Below are 19,811 nucleotides of genomic sequence, written 5' to 3'. Positions count from 1 at the left end.
CTGAGTGAGTCGACTCATGAGTCCGTTAGCATTTAATTGTCCTTTTTCTACCATAATGTCAATGCTCTTTAACGCCAATATGTCGCATAATCGATGCGCCACTTAGCACCTTTTGATCTCGTACCTTCAAATACGAGTTATCTGAGTTTGCAGTTCAATAAGGACCTTTTTATTAAATGTCATGACTCACACGAGGTATTTTTAATCGGTAACTTCCCGTGAAAAAGTTTGCGGGGGGAGGTCAAGGCACCTCCTCTCCCTCTCCCTCCTCAACTCACGCCTCTGATCAATAAATATTGAGCTGACGTATGAACGGTAGCGCGTTGAAGTATGCGGGAGTATACGGGAGTATAAACGTGAGCTGACATAGGGCTGATAGTAAGGCTAAAGTTGAGTAGATAGGACCATAGGTCGGCAAAAAATGTGGAGCTCACTCAGACTCACTCATGCAATATATTTTGCCCTTAGGGCTCACTCGGACTCAGACTCACCAAAATTTTCCTCAACCGGACTCACTCGGACTCAGGCTCACCAAAATTTTTCCCAACCGCACTCACTCGGACTCACACTCAAAAAAACTTTACTCACCCGGACTCACTCAGACTCAGACTCACGTCTCGATATGAGTCTGAGTGAGTCTGAGTGAGTCGACTCATGAGTGAGTTTGCCGACCTATGGGGGACACTGCTCTTAAAAAAAAGTTTTTTAATTCTTGATCGATCTTGATGAAACTTTCTGATTTTATGTATATTTGTGTGCTGATTTCAAATATGCAATTACTTTTCTAGTATATTGTGTAGTTTTTAAAATACAAAATATTTCATGTACCTTTTGGGGAGCAAGATTATTTCTAAACTGACTGCGTTTCAAAGTAAATCAGCATGCCCAGATAATCTGCAATCGGAACTGTGTGCAGTGCAACAAAAATGGATGTTCTAAACCCATTTGAATGAAAGTTATGGTATGTTGAACATTCGCGAGTGAGTCGATTTCAAGCTAGAATTTCACTAGTGAATGTTCAACACACCATAACTTTTGTTCTAATGGGTTTAGAACACCAATTTTTGTTGTACTGCATACAGTTCCGATTGCAGATTATTGTGATATGCTGATTTACTTTGTAACTAACTCAGTTTAGAAAAAATCTTGCTCCCCAAAAGGCACATGAAATATCTTGTATTTTAAAAACTACACATCATACTAGAAAAATAATTGCATATTTGAAATTATTGCTCAAATATACATAAACTCAGAAAGTTTCATCAAAATCGATTAAGAAATAAAAAACTTTTTTTTAAGTGCCATGTCCCCCCTTAATTGAGGCTAATAGAGGTACTGGGCTTTTGCAGCACATTGAAGAGCACCAGGGACTCAAAATTCTGGGGCTTTCCACTGCGATATCTTGTATAACCCACTGTGCAGTTTTAAAATTGAAACCCCCCATCCCTTCACTCTTCCCAAAAAATGGACGAAAAAAAAGAATGAAAAAGAAAACATTCAATGTTGTAGAGGCACTTGGCAAACGCCTGTCACACTGCACTCAACATGATTTATGCGTTGTGATGGAATTGGCAAGCTTATATATGTCACAATTTTGACTGCTTGGCATTGGCAGTTTAAACTGTGTTGCATGCATTCAGTTAAGAGCATGATGCCTATGTACATGCTTAATCTGTTCAGACCAACAAATTCACCTGTGAACTTGGTAGGCCTTGACTAGTGTTGCAATGCAGAGCTCGTTGGTATGGTATCTTTGATTTCTCTTAAACACGTATAGGCAAGGACACGAAAAAGTCACATGAACAAACAGTAGTCGGTGGCTGATCACCCACGAGTCCAAGCACTGCCTCTACAACGGTGCTCAGATTGGTGGTTGATCATCATTCTATCTCGTGTACAACCTCGCATTCATTCAGTAATGAGTCTTTTGTGTAAACATATTCATAGGTAGCTCCTTGCAGCATCTTGCCAACATGTGCCAGGTGTTGTCAACTGTGGCCTATCGTAGTCGTAGTTTGGTGCAGAGCCAACCAAAATTCACTTTTAAAGCTTTCATGCAGCACTTAGAGAGCCACAAAATGACTTTGCCATCGAAAGCAAGGGTGTGGTGACAATTCAAGGCCTACCATCTTTAGAACATTGTGCATATGGATCTTAACTGAATAAATTATTACTGTAATCATAGAAACAGGTATGCTCATTTACTTACTGGTTTTGGGAACATTTGCAAACCATTTTAGGATGCTGACTTGGAGAAGTTGCTGAGCTGTGGATCATTTGGAAACTTGGAATGTTTGTCACTGGCTTTTACCCAAGTGACCAGTGCTTGTGCTGAGCACCTCATCAAGCTTCCTTCTTTACGCTATCTCAACTTGTGGTCCACACAGGTAAGCAAGCGGCCTGTACCCTTTTCCACGACTAGTTGCTGATTCTGGCATGCCTCTTTCAGTTTGGTGACTCTGGGTTGAAGCTCATCTCAGAGCACCTCCCAAAGCTTCAAGTGCTCAACTTGTGTGAAACTCCAGTCACTGACAAAGGGCTGTCATCACTTGAATGTAAGCACTTTTTGTGTAGCATTACTTTTAGATTATTTTCTTTTTCTTTACCAAAAATCATGTAGTATTGCCCTCCTTGAGTATTCGATGTTCTTTATATATCAAGGTGTGACTGTAATACCAGTTCAGGAGTGAGTTGTAGGGCTTGTAACATTTGATTCTGCAGAATTTACACAGTGTTTGTGTACACTATGTCATTTTTTGCAAAAAGCTCTGGACTGTCTTCTTCAGGACCTTGGCCTCACCAGAAAAACTGGACATTATTACTTTCGCCGCATATGACTGAAGCAGTAGGCTGTATGTTTGATTGTTAATATAGTCAGAGACAACTTAGAAAGGCAGAAGAGGCCCTGCCCAGATGACTGAAGCGTGACCACTGATTGCCCCTGCAACTAAAGAAACAGTCCCGCTCGTGAGCAGGGCGGCAGAGTCATTGGCCATCGAGCCCATGTAACAGAAATAAGATTTTGACTGACTTATGAAATACGCAAAGTGTAGGTGTAATAAAGGAATTGCATAAAGATACATTGAATTGTATTGAACTTTTACATTATCAGACAATCAACATAATTTGTGCCAACATATAGTGAGCTTCATTTTTGCTTGTCACTATGACATAAAAAATTTATTATGTAGTAACTTTGCTTATATATGCAACTATTGCTTATGTTCAGTTTATTGTGGCAATCCCTGCTCTTAATGTAAGTTTCGACCATCCATCCAAGTGTTAGCTTTCTTTTTATGTAACCAGGTTTAGTTTTGTAATAGTGTGTTTATAAAATCTATTTTATGTGTGTGTTTTGAAACAAGGGACACTGCTTTTTTTACCTTTTGTATGGTTGAGCTTTTCAATTTTTCTTGCAAACGCATCATAAAAATGATTTTGTCTGTACTTATTTGTTGATCCACTCTTTCACGCAGCAATGAAAAGCTTGCGAAAACTGAACTTGAACAGCACCAGTTTGTCTGCACAAACATTTGAGTGTTTGAAAGTAAGTGGAAGTTCCTTGATTTTTGTCTAGATTTGTCTAGATGTCACATGGAAATGGCGGATCACACTTGCTTATTTTTTCTTATGCTACCCACACATTTCATCATGGGCAATCACATATTGTATTCACACCTATCACCTTTATTGCCACCAGCCCTAAAGGCCTAGTGCGCTGCAGCTTTGACTGAACAAATGGTGCCGCCCGCGGCGCAGCACGCTGCTAATCACTCGTGCCTGAGAGCAGGTGTGTACGGGCGCAACTACAGCAGCTTGAAAAACCTAAGCTAATTCGCGGTCAAACAGGGGTGTAACTATGCTATTGCTGCGTGTGCAGCTGTCACAACAGCTACAGAAACGCATTTATATGGATTTATATCGAAGGCTCACGAGAACGAGCGATGAGGGCGGTGTGACGTTAAATAGACGCCCTTCATTTTTTAAAATCCTTGCTATTATTGCGCATATTTGCTCATCGTGGTCATATACTGTGCCTATTTTTAGCCCCGATGGAGTTCTTCGGCAGCTTGTGAAGCACCGAGACCGCATATGCAGTGCCCACTTCTTGGGCGATGATGAGAGAAGCTCGATAGCCTTGCACTCTGCCTATATTTTCCGACAGTTTTTCCTGCGTGCTATAGGAAAGGCGACGACGTGACCTTACGATGAAGCGTTAAAGATCCTCATATCTTGAAGGGGCGTGGCGATTGCCAGAGTCAGGCACATGGTATAGCTCTGTGCAGGATGTGTGCTTGCACTTGTTGACAAACATAGCCCAGGCGGTGGCGTGCTTACACCATCCTCGTCACCCAGCCCAGCCTTGCATGTGCACCTTGCTCCCACAATGTGCAATTGGTTCTGTAGACAACTGGGAAAATGTGCAGAAATCATCGAACAGCCCCAAGGAACAAGCGAGCGCAAATAACTCACAGGGTCCCTTGTGCATTCACCTAAGACGACTCGAAGGCGAAAGCCATCTTCTTTGTCCTCTAAGCTGATGTATTGATGCTGCCCCGCCACTTTTAGAAAGCTTTCTGCACCTGATATGGTTTTGCATTGCCACCGTGATCAGGACCACATTTGACCAGTTGGCTAAGATGCGATGTGATGATGTCATCATGTGTCGTTGTGTCACTGTGACGTCATGATGACATCATAATGACTTCACAAATTTTGGTGATCTGTGACATCATCTCGTGATGATGATTTCTTGCATCACTCGTCCCCGACACCGCGGGACGCAAGCCGCCGCCGACGGTCAAATTTCGCGTTTGAGGCATCTAAGGCTTTCGCCTTTAAGAAGCGAGAGGAGCGGAACTAATAAACTTTTCTCTTGCTTAGCCCGAACACCTACTACCATCAGAACGGATGCAAAAGTCAAAGGAAGCTCTTGGCGTAATAGATGAAAAAAAAAAACTTATTTATTTAATGTAAATAATACAAGACATTGATAAAAACTTTTATAACCTGAAGGCGGACATCCTAGCCGACGCTCTTCCTCTAAGCAACACACTTGCAAATGAATTTGGAGGGCCCCTTTGCAGGCACAGTTTCCTCCCTAATGCCGTAAACATGGTTGCCGGTGTAAAGATTGTTGCCTTGAAGAAGATGGCTTGCATTTTAAATATCTTTCTACGTGTTCAGTTCTGCGGAATCCAGACAAAACGCGCGCTGCTCGTTCCGCAGTGTCATTGCAAAGAGCGCCCGCAACATGTCGCGACGGGATCACGCACGTGGCCGCTACTGGTGGCGCTGACTGTCCTAGCGCCGCAGCGCCACCATACCAGCTGTCGAGGCCCATAGTATTTTCACCTATTTGATTGACAGCTCATGTGGCACAGTGCTGTTAGAATTAAACTGCATGCTTTTAAATGCAGTAACCAAAATGAGCTGCTATTCACTGTGAGTGCAGCGGTTGTACAGCTTAGCAAATTCCGCTAAAGTACTGCAGTTTCGACTTGATTGGCTGCAGTAAAAAAAACTGAAATGACACCAAGGAACAAGGAAGGAAAAACTTTATTGGGCGAGCGAGTTTGGGCCCTTTACGAGCCCTGGGCCACTGCGCGGCCATCACATTTTCACGTATGTGTCCAGACCATGCAGGGCCAGGGCACTGGCACCCCAGTTCACACAGCTTCGCTGTGTGTCCAGATAATGCGATGCGTTGAGGGCCTCCCATTCCTCCCATGTTCTGATGAAATACTGGTAATCACTGCAGTCAGAGTATCGCGCCATTCTGACCTGCATTTTGCTGCATTGGGGTGCGATAGTGTGTGACCGTATTTGTGTTTCATGGCAAATTCTGGGTAGCATATCGTAATACATCATAGAATAATATAAAGTGTGGCGCGGACACAAGAGAAGAAAAAAAAATTGCTGGCATTTATGTTGTTTGTTTCTCTTATGTCAGTGTCAACACAACTTGCTTTCTTTTTTCGCAGTGAGTCCCTACCAGTCAGCTCAGCTTTCTGTCGGACTAAATATCATAATACTTATCTCGTGAGAAGCCAACTTGCAACCGGCAAAGTGTGGAAAAAATTACAGCTCTCTTGTACGACCATGCCATGGCACACGGTTTCAGTGCCGAGTGTTTTGAAATGCTAATGCAGAACACAGAGGCTGTGGTGGGAGAGCGGACAACTCATCTGGCTTTCTTCAATGCACATGCGCGTGTAGACAATGTGCTACTGTACGAAGATCTATGACGCTTCATTGAAACACAGCATTTGCTGCCACGTGGAATCTATTGTTCCTAGTTCACTTGTATGCAGCACATTGCCTGCTAAGCTCACGCTCTCACTGCCAGGGGCTGTACCGTACGCACGTGTTTGCCCTGGGCGTGTTCGTCGCTCTCATTCCATCCTGACCACACATGGGCGATGGCGAGCTGCTTTCGTTCCGTCCATGCAGCGCACTTAGCAGTCTCGCACAGAGCAGCAGCAGTGAATAGTAACACGAAGCGTTTTGATTGTGCAGTGCGCTTACAACTGCGCTAGGTCACATCAACTACTGAGCAGTTAGCAGAAGATGCTTATCATAATAGGGTTGTCAGTGATTAAGTCATACTGGCATGTTTGCCGCCTGCCACCATCACACCTCCTACATTTCCAGTGCTTATCTGTAAAGGATTGCCGCACTCGCACCATGACAGTGGCCCCTTTTGATTCTAGGTATGGTTCACCACATAAAATCTTATCATTGCGGCAAAGCTGACTTTTGGAATCCGCTACAGACATAAATGGATAAACTCACAAAAGTACTGGTTCGAGCCTGCGAGGCAGTGGTTATGGTTCAATTAATGCCATTTTTGGACTTGCAATTTGAGCAGAAAGTCCGAAAAACTGGATGCCGATGAGTTTCAGCATCTAAAATTTTACATATTCTTCTACATTGACCCAATGGGGCTTGAAGCGGTGCCGTGAAAGCATCAGAATTTTCATGCATGTCCGAAAAATCTCCAGTTAACTGTACATGGAGTAAAGTTCATAATTTTACTGGCTGTATAAGTTGCAGTAAACATCAGCACACTAAATTAAGAAATACACAGGCAATAATGATCAGACTGTACTCAATTACTACAAGCACTCACTGTCACAAGGCAACAAAAAGACATGTGACTGCTTGCCCATGGTGTGGTCTTATAACAAAAAGCAAACCATCTGATTGCCAACTTGCACCTCTGTAAACAAGAGCAGTAAAATTTGTCTTTCTTTAGGCATCATGCTTCTGCCTAAGCAGCTGGCAGAACTGGGAATGTTTCTTTAAATAACTGTCAGTTCTTCGTATTCAAATACTGAGTGCTGTTAGCAACTTAAATGCATGGGACCATGATGAGACTTCAAACAAGTTCACTGTTTGGTCAATTTATAGGAGTTAGAATTTCACAGACTTCACTGTATCCTGTAAACATGAATGTGGAACACAGCAATCTTCTGCACAATCAGAAGTCACATTTCTAACTTCTAAAGTTAATGTGAAAAGGAAGATTTAGAATGAGATTGTGATCACTTCCTTCATTGGCTTGCCCTCTGTTTGGAGTGCTCAGCACGAATTTTAACATTTACAGCTCAGAAAATGACCCCCATTAATCTGCTCCAAACTCAACATGTTCTGCACCAACCTTAACATTTTCCTGCTCCAAAAATTGCACAAAAAGCTTGTCCAGCCGTCGCACCCCTGTGAGTGAGATGGGTCCTCGGATGCACCAGTTGCAGAAATTAATGCAGTGCACAGTCACCGCGCTGGCTCAAGAAGCTACATACTGCACTCAAGCACCACTTTCACTGCCAACATGAATGACGCGGGCACAGAAATAGCTCACTCATTCATTGCAGTTGTGGCCATTCTAGTGATCTGTTTGATAGCTACAGCAATGGCATTGAGAAAGCATGAGCCGCCATTCCTCAAAGAAAAGCTGAAAATGCTAGCTGTTGTTGACCACAGCCTAATAATTGGGAGCATGGCCATAGAGCTTGGACCACTGGCGCTTGCTGTGCTGGTAATCGCATTATCTGCCTTTTCACACGATTAACAAGCCAGTAGTCGAGTGCACATGTGGCCTGGACTATATGTTGGAGATCAAGCTGTGAGTGGGCAGAACAAAGAAAGCTGGCAGCTTCAGTATGTGCCATCTTCTCATGCACCAAATGGTTAATGTCACATAACTGGCTGATTTTTGGCGTTTTATTTAGCGCAGTTGAAATTTAAAGGCTAGTAGCAGCATGAAACATTCTGTTTGGGACCAACACATGCAGTATTCGTGCATTCCTCACCTCTTGTTTTACACGCCAGCATATGAATGGCGATTCGTCATAGTTTTGGAGTGAACATTGCTCATGTGTGAATGTAGGCATGTTACATCAAGCTTTATATTGTATGTGTTTGATTACAGAAATTTATACTGCCTATAAATCTATGAACCTTACTTTGTAATCAGTCCAGTACCTTGCTATCTTTGTCAGTGCATCACATTTCAGACAAAATTGAGATAGTTTTAGTAACTTCATATTGTAAGTTTTGTGACATACTAGTAAGTTTTTCTATGCTTTTTTTTTTTTTTCAAAGCTTATCAACGAGGTGCTACTTCTCTGCTACTGCAAAGCAGAGAAGTTCACGGGAAAAGAAACTTTCACTGTGTACATGATTAGTCACTGAGTGGTGTGGATGATAAAAATAAATAATCCCTATTGTGTATGCCTTCCCTTTTATGCATAGTTATTTTCTTGCACTCACCTGTGCCAAATTAAATGGCATCACCCATCCCTTTTTTGCACACAATATATAAGTGCTACCCACTTCCTTGTGTTTCAGGAGAAGCTGCCGGCACTACAGGAGTGTGACGTGCGGTACACAGATGCGTGGTGATCAGTGCCAGAAAACACCTTCAAACCATGTTTGTTGAGGAGGGAGCCTAAGTTATCTTTTGCCACCGTCCTGCTCGAATTCTGTACTTGGTGTCTTCTGTGGTCATCGAACTTGTTCCTATACCTGGTATTACAGATATAATTTGCCCATTTCCTTATCCATGTTCTCCAAGGCTAGAAACTTTTATTGTGATGAGCCATTTGATGCAGATATACCTCTGCTCTGTGACATTCCTTCGACCTTCTGCAATCGGTATAGGACTTTGACTGTTATTCGGAGGTTGTAATGGTTATTCCTTGCTTGTCACATTTCCAGGGTTCTTGTAACGAGCATTTCTTTTTGAAGAAAACTTCTTTTATATGTATTCGAAAGTATTTTGTGCAATTATGTCACAGAATTGAACATGCCACAGAAAGCTGCCAATTCACTTGGGAATCTGTTTTGTTGGTATGAACATCTCACTGTTGTGGTAGTGTTATTTATTAATTTATTCCACCAATCAGGGTTTATGAAAGTTGTTGTTGCAGCCATGCATTTAACACTTTCGCATAATGTAATGAGCTGCTTGTTTCATTCTGCAGAATTCTCTGCATGTACACATGGTGTGCTGTTAGTGATAATGGCATTCTTGTCTTGCCTCCCCGTAGTGCTTGTGTGTTTGCTTCCACTTATAAGCTGTTTTCTGTCTTGTCATGGGGATTGCATTATGATAACTGTGATTGAGCACCAGTTGCAGTGTAGCCTGCAACCTATTCAAGGTGATTATTGACCTGTGCTTTTGTGCAGGATTCAGATGGCTTGTCTGCCTTAAATTTTAGGCATGCCAATAAAAAGACAAGAGGCTGCTTTTTAAATGCCAGAAAGTTCACTCTAAGCTCGGACAAATCGCTGGAACACTTTTTTTTTTTCACATTGTTTTTACATAAACGTTTTGGAGAGGGGCATTAATGCATTACTTTGTCATCATTGTTTCTTGTGATCCAACAATTTGCCAAAACATGCCTAACTGCTTTGTATTATATTGGCAGTGAAACTTGTATCTGAAATGTCATATAGCATGTTCACTGTATATTGTTCGTAGATGTATGTACTATCAAATATGTTCAGGGACAGTATACTTTCTGTATGCATGTGTATGTGTATGCATTGTGTGCCATGTGCAGCTGAAACAGGTTCAGTCCCTTGGCCATCAGGGGCTTGGAAGTATCACTTTACTCTTAACTGCTCAGAGTGCTGTGCTGTGTTGTATTGGTGATCGTGTCTTGAGGATTACCAGAATATTTTAGAGTACCACTGTATTAATTTATCAATAATACTATATCATGTAGCTGCACTAGTAGCCTGTAAATGTAACTGTATGCTAAGCTGCCTGTAGAACAAGGTGTCATTAGTGGGAAGCTGCGATTGATGTAGTTTTGCCTCCCTATTATAATGCATCATTATTGAGTCATGAGGTGCTGCGTGTCTAGGTATAACACCAAGAGACCCCAAGCGAATTCCTGCAGCCTATGCTGCTGTGTTCTAAGTCCTCGCCTGCTGTGGGGGCTCGACATGGTGCCAGGCTTCATTCTGCGCTGTGTGCCAGGCCTGTGCTCTCAGTCTAACGAGCTTCTCTTTTCTGGACCCTTTTGAGTCTCCTTTTTCACCCTCCTCCCACCCTGGTTAAGGTTGTGTCCTTATTCTCTGAGCTTGCATGGGACAGCAATGGTCAGATGAAACACAGGTGCCAGCCTGTGTTGTTCAAACAGTACAAAGTAGAGCATATATATATTGACTGTAAAAAGCTGCTGCAAGGGCCCATATTCTGTGAACACTGATGTATGGAGGAAGGCCTTCCTTTAGACAAATTAAAAACACAGCAGACTCTCTTTAAGATGAACCTGAATGGGCCTTGAAAATTTGCTTATTTTATCAAAAGTTTAGCTTCACAGATGCATGCTGCATCTGCAGAAAGTGACGTAGAGGCTCCCAAGCTGTTCGTTTTATCAGGAAATTTGGCTAAACAGAGTTCACCCTAAAGAGAGCCTATTGTAATTTGTTTCATAGTGGCACTTTATTTTTGGAGCACCTCAAACAGTGTAAGGTACAAAAGTTTTCTGGTCTTTAGGGTCGGGAGTGCGACAAAAAAAAAAAAACAGTAAAAGGTGTCTCTTTTTATTTGGATGTCCATTTTTTTCCTGCCTGTCTTGCTTACGGAAAATCCTGGTAGAGCTGTGAAAAGGTGTGGAGGAGTGAAGAGCTGCTGTGGTGAGCTAGCTAACTAGGGCCCATTTAGTGCCACAGAAAGTTGCCTGCCTGGCTCACTAAAATGTGAGCTTGGAAAAAGAAAACAAGGAATGAGCAGCACACAGCTTGGGCTTGTCTGCTGCAGTTGTGTCAAAAAAAAAAATCTGCCTTAGCAAGCAACGTACAAACCATCTGTGTGTGCTTTCAGACTAGGTTTCTGTTAGCACAACACATTTACACTCTTTCACGTAAACCTGCTTACTTTTTCTTGGCCTCTGCAGTGTAGCATTTCCTCATGCAGCATAAATTTTTGTGTAGCCTTTTTTTTTTCTTATGCTGCCTTTCTGACCTTCTGGTATCAAGTTCAACACTTATCACCTGAACAGCACAAATCATGGGGGAAACCTGAACTCTTGAGTGCTAGCTCACTTGACACAAAGATATGTACAAATTACTACTTTCACTGATAAAGTTTATGAATTCAAAGTGTTGTCCATCTTGCAGGCTTAGCTTTTGATGTACAAATGTCTTCACAGTGTTCAGTATGTCAGTTTAGTGCATGGTGGGTTTGCTGCCATATGTAGTGTGACATTCATGTTGCTTGTGTCAAACTTTCTGCCCAGGCAAAAAAAAAAAACATGTAGATTTTTGAAAACTTCAAGTTGTTTACTCTGATTATGCTTGCAAGCGACAAAATTAATGATGATGGGGATCGAACTTGTTTTTGTTGCTTTGTTGTCTTTGTGACTTGTGTATATGCTGGTAAGTTCAATTGGCTTGAACGATTCTTCACTGGCTCACAAACACGAACAAGAGGTTTGGTCCTTCATGTGAACGCTTTGATTCATGGAAATATATTTTTGTGGTTTGTATCGTGGTGAAAGATGACTATATGTGGCGACTGTCTTCTTTCTTCTATCACATAGCTTGATACTGCTCACTTGTGGGTGTCACCACATCACTTGCTTTTTGCCATGCTTCTATGCCAATACACATCACACAAACCATCAGGGCAGCATGGAATCAGAGCATGCATGCTTGGCTCTTTTGCACTTGGATGCGAAAGGTCTCTTGCTAAAAATGTGCAGGTGGTCAGAGAACACAGTGTGTGCATTCTAATCATAATATAGCTCTCCATGCTTTTCATAAGGTGGAGACTAATGATGCTACCTTTGCAAGGAGTGTGATGTGGCAGTGTAATAGAAAGGAAAATGGCAAGCATTTGCTGAATTGCTTGGCAGATCCTTTGCTGCCCTTCATCTGGTGCATTGGACGTGTTGTGTGGGAATGCCTAAGATAAGTGTGTTGTGTACTTGCATTTAGACAATATACATACTGGTAACTTTGTTTGTGTGATTTGTTGTTGATATTTATAACTTTGAAAGAGAGCAAGTCTGACATACTCTGGACACTCATGTTCGCCACTTGCCGGGAGTAACTGCTAAAATTAAATTTGGGAACATTGCATTTGACACTGTTCATAATACCACCTTTTATTCATTCAAATCCTTTTGTGTATGATCTCTGCCTTGAATATCTTGTTCACGTATGTGCTTAATGTCTGTTGCTTCAGTTTTTATCGCTGTATTAAATATAGATTATGTTTATGAACTGTGTGCTTTTTATTGTCACTTTGGTGCTAGCAGAACACCTGGCTCTATAAGCAGAGCTTGCATTCATGCAACCTTTTTGAACTTAGTGTATGCAAATTACATTGCGCTCACTAAGCTGATATTTTTTGCAGGAATGTAAACGGTCGAAGTACCATAGGGGAGTTTAGCTGTATCATATGAATGTTCCTTAGTGGGTTTAATAGGATGCTTGCTGTATACCAGAACTAATTTTTAGGCTTTGACTATCACAGCTAGGTATGAATAGTGTTAAGGCATTTAAAATCACTTAAACGTAAATCTCTGGTGTTTATGTAGTTTCCAGTCAGCTTACATGGTGAACGTTCGCTGTGGGGTTCAATCTTACTTTGTCGGTCTGAATCACATGCAACAATTTTGATGTAATTTGATTATATTGTTAATGATATGGGGGTAAAAAATATTTACTTGAGAGAAATTAAAACTACCAAGTGTGGCTGGTGTCTCTTAGTATCGAAACTGGTAGGTATTGACATTTGCAGTCGTCATGCTACCACTGAGCTCTGGGAAAGCAAAGCTTGCAACTCACTTAAGTCGTATGGTAGCAGCACTTGCAGCTATGTTTAGTTTGTGCATACTTCCTTGCTACCAATATAATAGATGCAAGCGTGCTTCCAGTCAGTTGCTTGGGCCATTGTGGTACTTTCAGCATTAGAAAAGGATCCAACACAAAGGCTCCTTACCTCAATGTGTGGTATTCTGGATGCTATATGCAAAGGCCTCTGCTGTAGACATTTGAAGAGTTGTAGTGTTCTGCAAAGCAAGCACAGAAGCCTATGGATCTTTTGCCAAGTGTTGTACCCCATAAAAGGCAGATGTCTGGCTGGAGGCCAGCTTATAAGCAAGCGGATGCTTGGAGGTAGTGTTTAAACCATGCATTTTATATTGTCAGAATACCCTTCAGTGTATATGTAGTAGTGTACCATGCATACAGAGTAACAGCCACATGCTGTTACTGTAACTGCATGTGTCCCACTATTGATACTTTACTAGTTGATGCACTGTCATTTTGTTAAGGTGGCCATTGAGGTTTACATTGGTTCCAACCACAAGGGCACAAGGCTCTAGATTCTATGGCGTAATTTAAATGTCAATGTATGTCCTAACGTGAACTGTCATTCCGTTTCGAATTTCAGTATGCTGCGCGTTAGAACATCTTGAAACAAATCCGTACTACCTGTGCACCACTGGGTGTGAACAGATAGGGCATAATACTACAACGGTGGGCACTACTTGGGCCTGTTGCAACATTGATTCATATCTTAATGATCTATGGATCACGAGCATATACCAAGTTCTATTTGTTTGCTACCTCACTATATCCATTTCCTAAAATCCTAAAACACTTTCGCATGCTTCTTCCTTGCCCGGCATTCAAAAGCTTGTTTGTGTTTCATTTTGCTAGTATGAGATCAAACATGATGTAAAGAGAAGACAGAGGCTCCACAAATGGTATACTTTGAGTGACATGCTTAAAATCTGGCTACACTTATTGGGAACCATACCTCGGAAGTTTTACCATGCATACCTTGCATATGTGCCACTTGTCCTCTAGTATGAAAAATTTCTTTACTTGTCATACCAGCAAAAAGCTAGATAAATGCAGTTATCTCCCGTCTTATGCTAAATTCTTCAAAGACAAATCTGATCTGCTTCAGTCTAAATTGACATAGGACACTGTGTTAGCAAAAGGCAGACTACACCATCTTCGACAATGATTAGCTGCTGTTGCTTTACATACATATGTGCAATGATTTCTCAGCCTAACATTCTAGGCACCTTCCAGTCTGACCAACATAGCATGCACATATATATATATATATATATATATATATATATATACGTGACAGGCTGAGAGAAACCACACATGTAGAAGCAACAGCAGGGCCAAAGATGTCTAGCTGATAACTGATGAAGATGAAACACACACATTATGTATCCTACGTCATTTAAATAGGAACATAACAGATTCACCATTGAGACATTTATTCCCAATAAAGAAGAAAATTGAGTTAGCAACATTGTTGTTGGCATCGTAAAGCAAGAAGCACATTATCTTAGAGTGCGAGTGGCATCCTTGCTTGTCAGTAATGCTGTTTAGTATGGTTTCTGCCTGGTGTGGTCCAGCATTTACCGTAAAATGCCGAGCAAGCGCCCCCCCCCCCAAGGATAATCCTACCAGATTTGGACGGGGGGCGCTTGCTCGGTCCCGGACAAAAATTCAAGATGGGGGCGGGAGATCCGCTAAAAATAAAAAAACGCCCATCCATATTTCTAATGAAATGCTTTATTTATGTACTCTTTTTAGTCCCCCTCGTCAATGTCAAACCATTGAAGCAGCGACCGGTCGGTTTGACCAATATACGACCCGCCACAAGACAACGGAATTTCATAAACAACATTAGATGCGAATTCAGTGTGCTGATACTTGTGGTCCTTTTTACACAAGCGATGCTCGTCTTGAAAAAAAAAGCAGCCGCTAGGGAGGAAAGGGACTAGGGGGTGGGGTGGGGGGGCACCTGCTCGGTCACTGGCGCTTACTTATTTCAGATCTCCCGAAAAAGGGAGGGGGCCGCTTGCTCGAGTGAGGGCGCTTGCTCGGCATTTCACAGTATGGTGTTTTTTTCCCCCATTTGATTTTGCATTGCTCACATTGAATCATGTATTCATCAATCAATTAGCCCAGCTAACAGCATTAGTTCAAGCTCCTAAGATTTGCCTGCTCTGTCCAAAAAATGTTCGTCCTGTTAAGTAAAACAGTAAACCAAAGCATTTTCAAACATCCTACAACAGACCTTTAATGTGAAATCTGTGACACGCCTCCAACATATTGTATGGTTGCCTTAAATCCAAGTTTGCAATGTTCAATTTATCATTGTTACAGGTGCAAGGGCGTTATGTGTAAGTAATAGAGAAATCTCAGCAACATTTTGCTAAGCTTTGTTCCAGTTGTTGCTTCCCCCATACACAAGAGGACAGATCAGACAATCAAAGGTAAGTAATAAGCAGTGGCATTCAATTTCATGCAAAATACAGTACTATTGGCCTAACCTAACCTTACTATTCATACCCAAGAAACATTGGATAGAGAAGCTCTCTGGGTCTGTTGCGGCAAAAGCAGTCACGGAGTTCCAATAATAATAATATAATAATAATAATAATAATAATATCTGGGTTTTAACATCCCAAATGGAGCACCAAAGAAAAGCAGACTATCTACTTGTTTTTTCAGCCTTGCACAGCATTTTATGCAGCAGTACACTGACTTTCATTGCTATAAAGTGATTTCTTCTAATTGTAGCCATTGTGTGCTTGTAGAACACACTGCTTCGCTATATGACCTACCCATAATGTAGGCTTGTGAATTTTAGGACATATGCGAACTTTTTCTTAGTGAGTGCTGCAATATTTAAAATGAGTTTCTTCATGTACCATATTAACCCTGATATTCTTGAACTTCATTATATGCCTATGATGATAGAAGTGGGGCAGAAAGTGCTGAAGTTCAAAAGAAGAATGGAAGCTTAGCAGAAGGGTGTAGTATTCAGATACCAGAAAATATGCTATTTCTTTTTTACTATTATTGTATTTTTAACCCTTTGTGCGTCAGCAGGACATATACGTCCCACCTTTCCTTCTGCACAAAAATTTTTCTCCCACATCACCTGTTGCAATTAGTGCAACACTAAGTGGCTGCTATTTATCTAAGCTCGAGAAAAACTGTTTTATCATGGTTTCGAAAGGTGGCAGTAGTGCCACAATGCCGTTCAAATTTGTCCCATTTTTCATGAAAGCTGAATTTTCCTCTTGTTCAGATAAAAAAAAAGACTGTCATTCAAAATGCCAGGTAATTTTCTCTTTTTCTGGTTTTTTAGAGAGGTGATTTCAGCTCCTAGTCGTAATGTGTTTTTGTAGACTTGTGCAGTAACTTGACTGATAAATGCATCGAAACACAATCCTTTGTAAAACTGCCACACTCTTTGCTAAGCCTAATTGTGGATAATGATGCATGGGAATAATTTTCTTGATATCATATACCTCTTGAAAAATGGGTAGATATCCAGGGACAACATCAGTACCCGACCATTTCGACAATGGCAGAAGGGACAACAAAATCGACAAAAAATGGTTGATGTATGCGGTGAAGCAAGCTTTACATGATGAACAGACAACAGCCCTATGAAGTCTTGTAAGACGAATGTGCAGGTGCTGTTCTGCTGCTGGAAATGAGGTGCGCTCAACGTTCCTCTGCGCAACTTGAGAAGTACTCTGCGCCACTTATTTCTGCCGTTTCATCCCAAATTCCCGGTGGAGTGATCTCATAGTACCTTCACGAGTCAGTGGGAGATATGTGTGCCACATTTTTCCAGCAGAGTACTGGCTTGATTTTGATGAAATTTGTTTTATACTGTTTTTTGTGGTTTATATGTATGTACCACAGGCAGTTTTTTTAACATTGTATCAAAAATATAGGCAAACCTACAAAGTTAATGGAGCACTAAAATTCGCGGTTGGTGTGGCTTTCTTTTAGAGTGAGAAACATCTCTCAGACTCTCAGCCCAAGTCATCAAAGTTGAGCCGAGCCTTGGTGATGAGTTCTACTTGTCTGGACCCAGTGCCGTAAATCCAGTTAAATCACAAGGGGGGACACACCATAGAGTTTCCCAATGTTGTAGGAAACTCGGATGGGACACACCTCTTGCCATGGCAACCATTTTGTTATCATTTTTATTTATATAAAAAATTAAAATCATACTTTGAAATAAAATTAAAGAAAATGAGCATAGGTTCTCAGCTCATGTAATTGCATTGTTCTATTGAGTCCTCTGAAAGCAGTCAAGTGGCAATCTCAAGGGGGGGGACAATGCAATGGGTGTCCCCCCCAGCCCGAACACAAGGAGGGATCACGACCCCCCCTGACCCCTGGTGATTTACGCCTGTGTCTGGACCTGTTGTGCTTGATCTTGGCTACCATCACTGACGGTATACTGTTGGTTGTAGCTCTTCTGGAGTGGGGCCAGCTCTTGCAGATGTAGAGTGGGAGATTCAAGTGATCTTAAAATGTCGAGAAGTGGTGCGTTGGTGTATTTTGCCACATACTTGACCCAACGTGACCTGCTGGTTGGCAACTTCTTTTCTTAGTTGGATACATGGTTGGATAGGATCATGGTCTAAATGTCTGCCAGCAGGCAGATCAGTATAACATCCCCTGTTTGTGTGTTACGGGAATGTGAAAGGAGCTAGTCTTTTGTGATGAGCCAATTACTTACAGGCTGTTCGGTGAGTAGTTTGCGTAACAATTAAGCTTATTGGAATCGCCAGTCTTTGTAATGGAGCTGAAACGTTTCACGAGCAGTGGTAGTCTCGAGTGTGCAGTACGTAGGCACATTACAAAGAATGCAGGTTGGGAACAATAATTATGCATATTACCTTGTTGTAGAAGCATCTGTAGCAGCATCGCCAACGATGAGGAAGACAACGGCGGCTGGCCAGAGAAACGAGACGGGTGTGCGAGACTCGAATTCATCACACGTGGCCCGTGCGAAGTGCTTTTCGGGCAGCCGTGCCACGCCCACGCCGAGGCATCACGACGACTGGGCTGTCAGCCGCGGCCTCATATTTGGCAAAATATACTCCTTACGGTGGCTCGGCGTCATCATTGACTTCGCACGTCACAGACTGGCGACCACGCGTCGACATCGGACATGGGTGACGACAACTGCAATACTTTCGACAATCAGCTCGGTGCCACAGCTAAGACCGACAGCGACCGAATGGCCTCTGTACCACAGCACGACGTGGCTGCACTTTCAGTGCGGTTCCACAATACTTGCCTGTGGACCCCCCAACTCTGGCTCACCCAAATAAACAGCGAGTCACTTCGCAAACTCAAAATTTCAATCACCTCGAGTCATTGCTGCCGTCCAAGATAGCCACCGAGCTTTGCGACCTGATCTTGCACCCACGTGCCCACGGCGACAGACCCTTCGACATCTTTACGAGCAAGCTCATCAAGAGGGAACAGCGACGGCTACAGCAGCTTCTTCAATCCGAAGAACTTGGCAATTACAAGCCATTGGAGCTACTGCGTCGTTTTCAGCAGAGACAAGGCAGACAATGACAGAAGGAAGCACTATGTCATATAACTCAAACAGAAAATTCCACTTTTAACAGCGGAGCTGTATTAGGATTGGAGGAAGTCCGCGTAGTGTACGCAAAAACTCGCAAGCCCCACTACCGCAAGTACAGCAGGTGCGAGGGAAAGTGAAGGCATTAGAGGGAGAGAGCGGAACGAAGAATTAAGAGTGATGGAGCGGTGGGGAAGGAGGTTGAAGCCTGGGGTGGGAGAGAGTAAAGCCTATAGTAAAAGGAGGAGTCCTGAGGCAAGGACTCGGGAGTAGGAGGGAGGCGAGCGCTCGGCAAAGTGGGGAGGAGGAAGGAAAAGGGGAGATCGGAAGTTGAGAGGAGGAGAAGAAGAACTAAAACACAATAAATATTCAAGGCAGGATTTGAACGCGGGTACCCACAATCCGAAGGCGAACGTTGTAACCACTCAGCTGTCCAGGTGCAGTCGCTGAACAAGCATTTATGGGAACCATATGATTGATTTGGTATGGTCAGGAGAATGAGAAAAAGACAGAAGGAGAAACAGAGACATAAAGAGACAAACGGAGATAGAGAGAAAGAGAGTAGATCATAGCCATGCATAGTGTAGTACAACAAAGGGGTGGGCTACGCAGCCTGCGTAGCTGACTGCGAGTGCGAGCTGGCTTTCGGCCTAAAGCGGGACAAAACACCCTTTCGCAAGCAGGTTGGCAGGACAGCAGGACCGCAGCCGCAAAACCGGGACATGTCCCGCCCCTCCATCGTGTCTGCTGCCGCTTTTTTAAGTAGCACCATCTATTTTTCAGTCGCCACTGCCCATTTCCGATTCCGGAGCTTCTGGAAGGAAGTTCTTGAGCCACTTCTTCCTGCTTTTTCCTTCCATCTTGTTTCTACACACGCATGTGCACACGCGAGAAAACAAAT

The 19,811-nt window shown here is 42.5% G+C and overlaps 1 protein-coding gene across 1 annotated transcript in view; it reads left to right on the top strand.

Annotated features, from left to right (window-relative positions):
• The window catches only part of LOC119376477 (C-Maf-inducing protein), a 52,983-nt gene extending 40,239 nt beyond the window's left edge, over positions 1-12,744 (top strand). Inside the window, exons 13-16 of the mRNA XM_037646291.2 lie at positions 2,241-2,387; positions 2,450-2,555; positions 3,477-3,547; positions 8,854-12,744. Coding sequence (XP_037502219.1) covers positions 2,241-2,387; positions 2,450-2,555; positions 3,477-3,547; positions 8,854-8,907 — 378 coding nt within the window. The 3' untranslated portion in view covers positions 8,908-12,744. The remainder of the gene's footprint in view (positions 1-2,240; positions 2,388-2,449; positions 2,556-3,476; positions 3,548-8,853) is intronic.
• Positions 12,745-19,811: the final 7,067 nt, after the last annotated feature.

This window comes from Rhipicephalus sanguineus, chromosome 1, assembly GCF_013339695.2.
Source record: "Rhipicephalus sanguineus isolate Rsan-2018 chromosome 1, BIME_Rsan_1.4, whole genome shotgun sequence".
Taxonomy (NCBI): Eukaryota; Metazoa; Arthropoda; class Arachnida; order Ixodida; family Ixodidae; genus Rhipicephalus; species Rhipicephalus sanguineus.
Note: the sequence above shows the minus strand (reverse complement) of the source record. Positions and strands in the feature narration are given on the sequence as shown.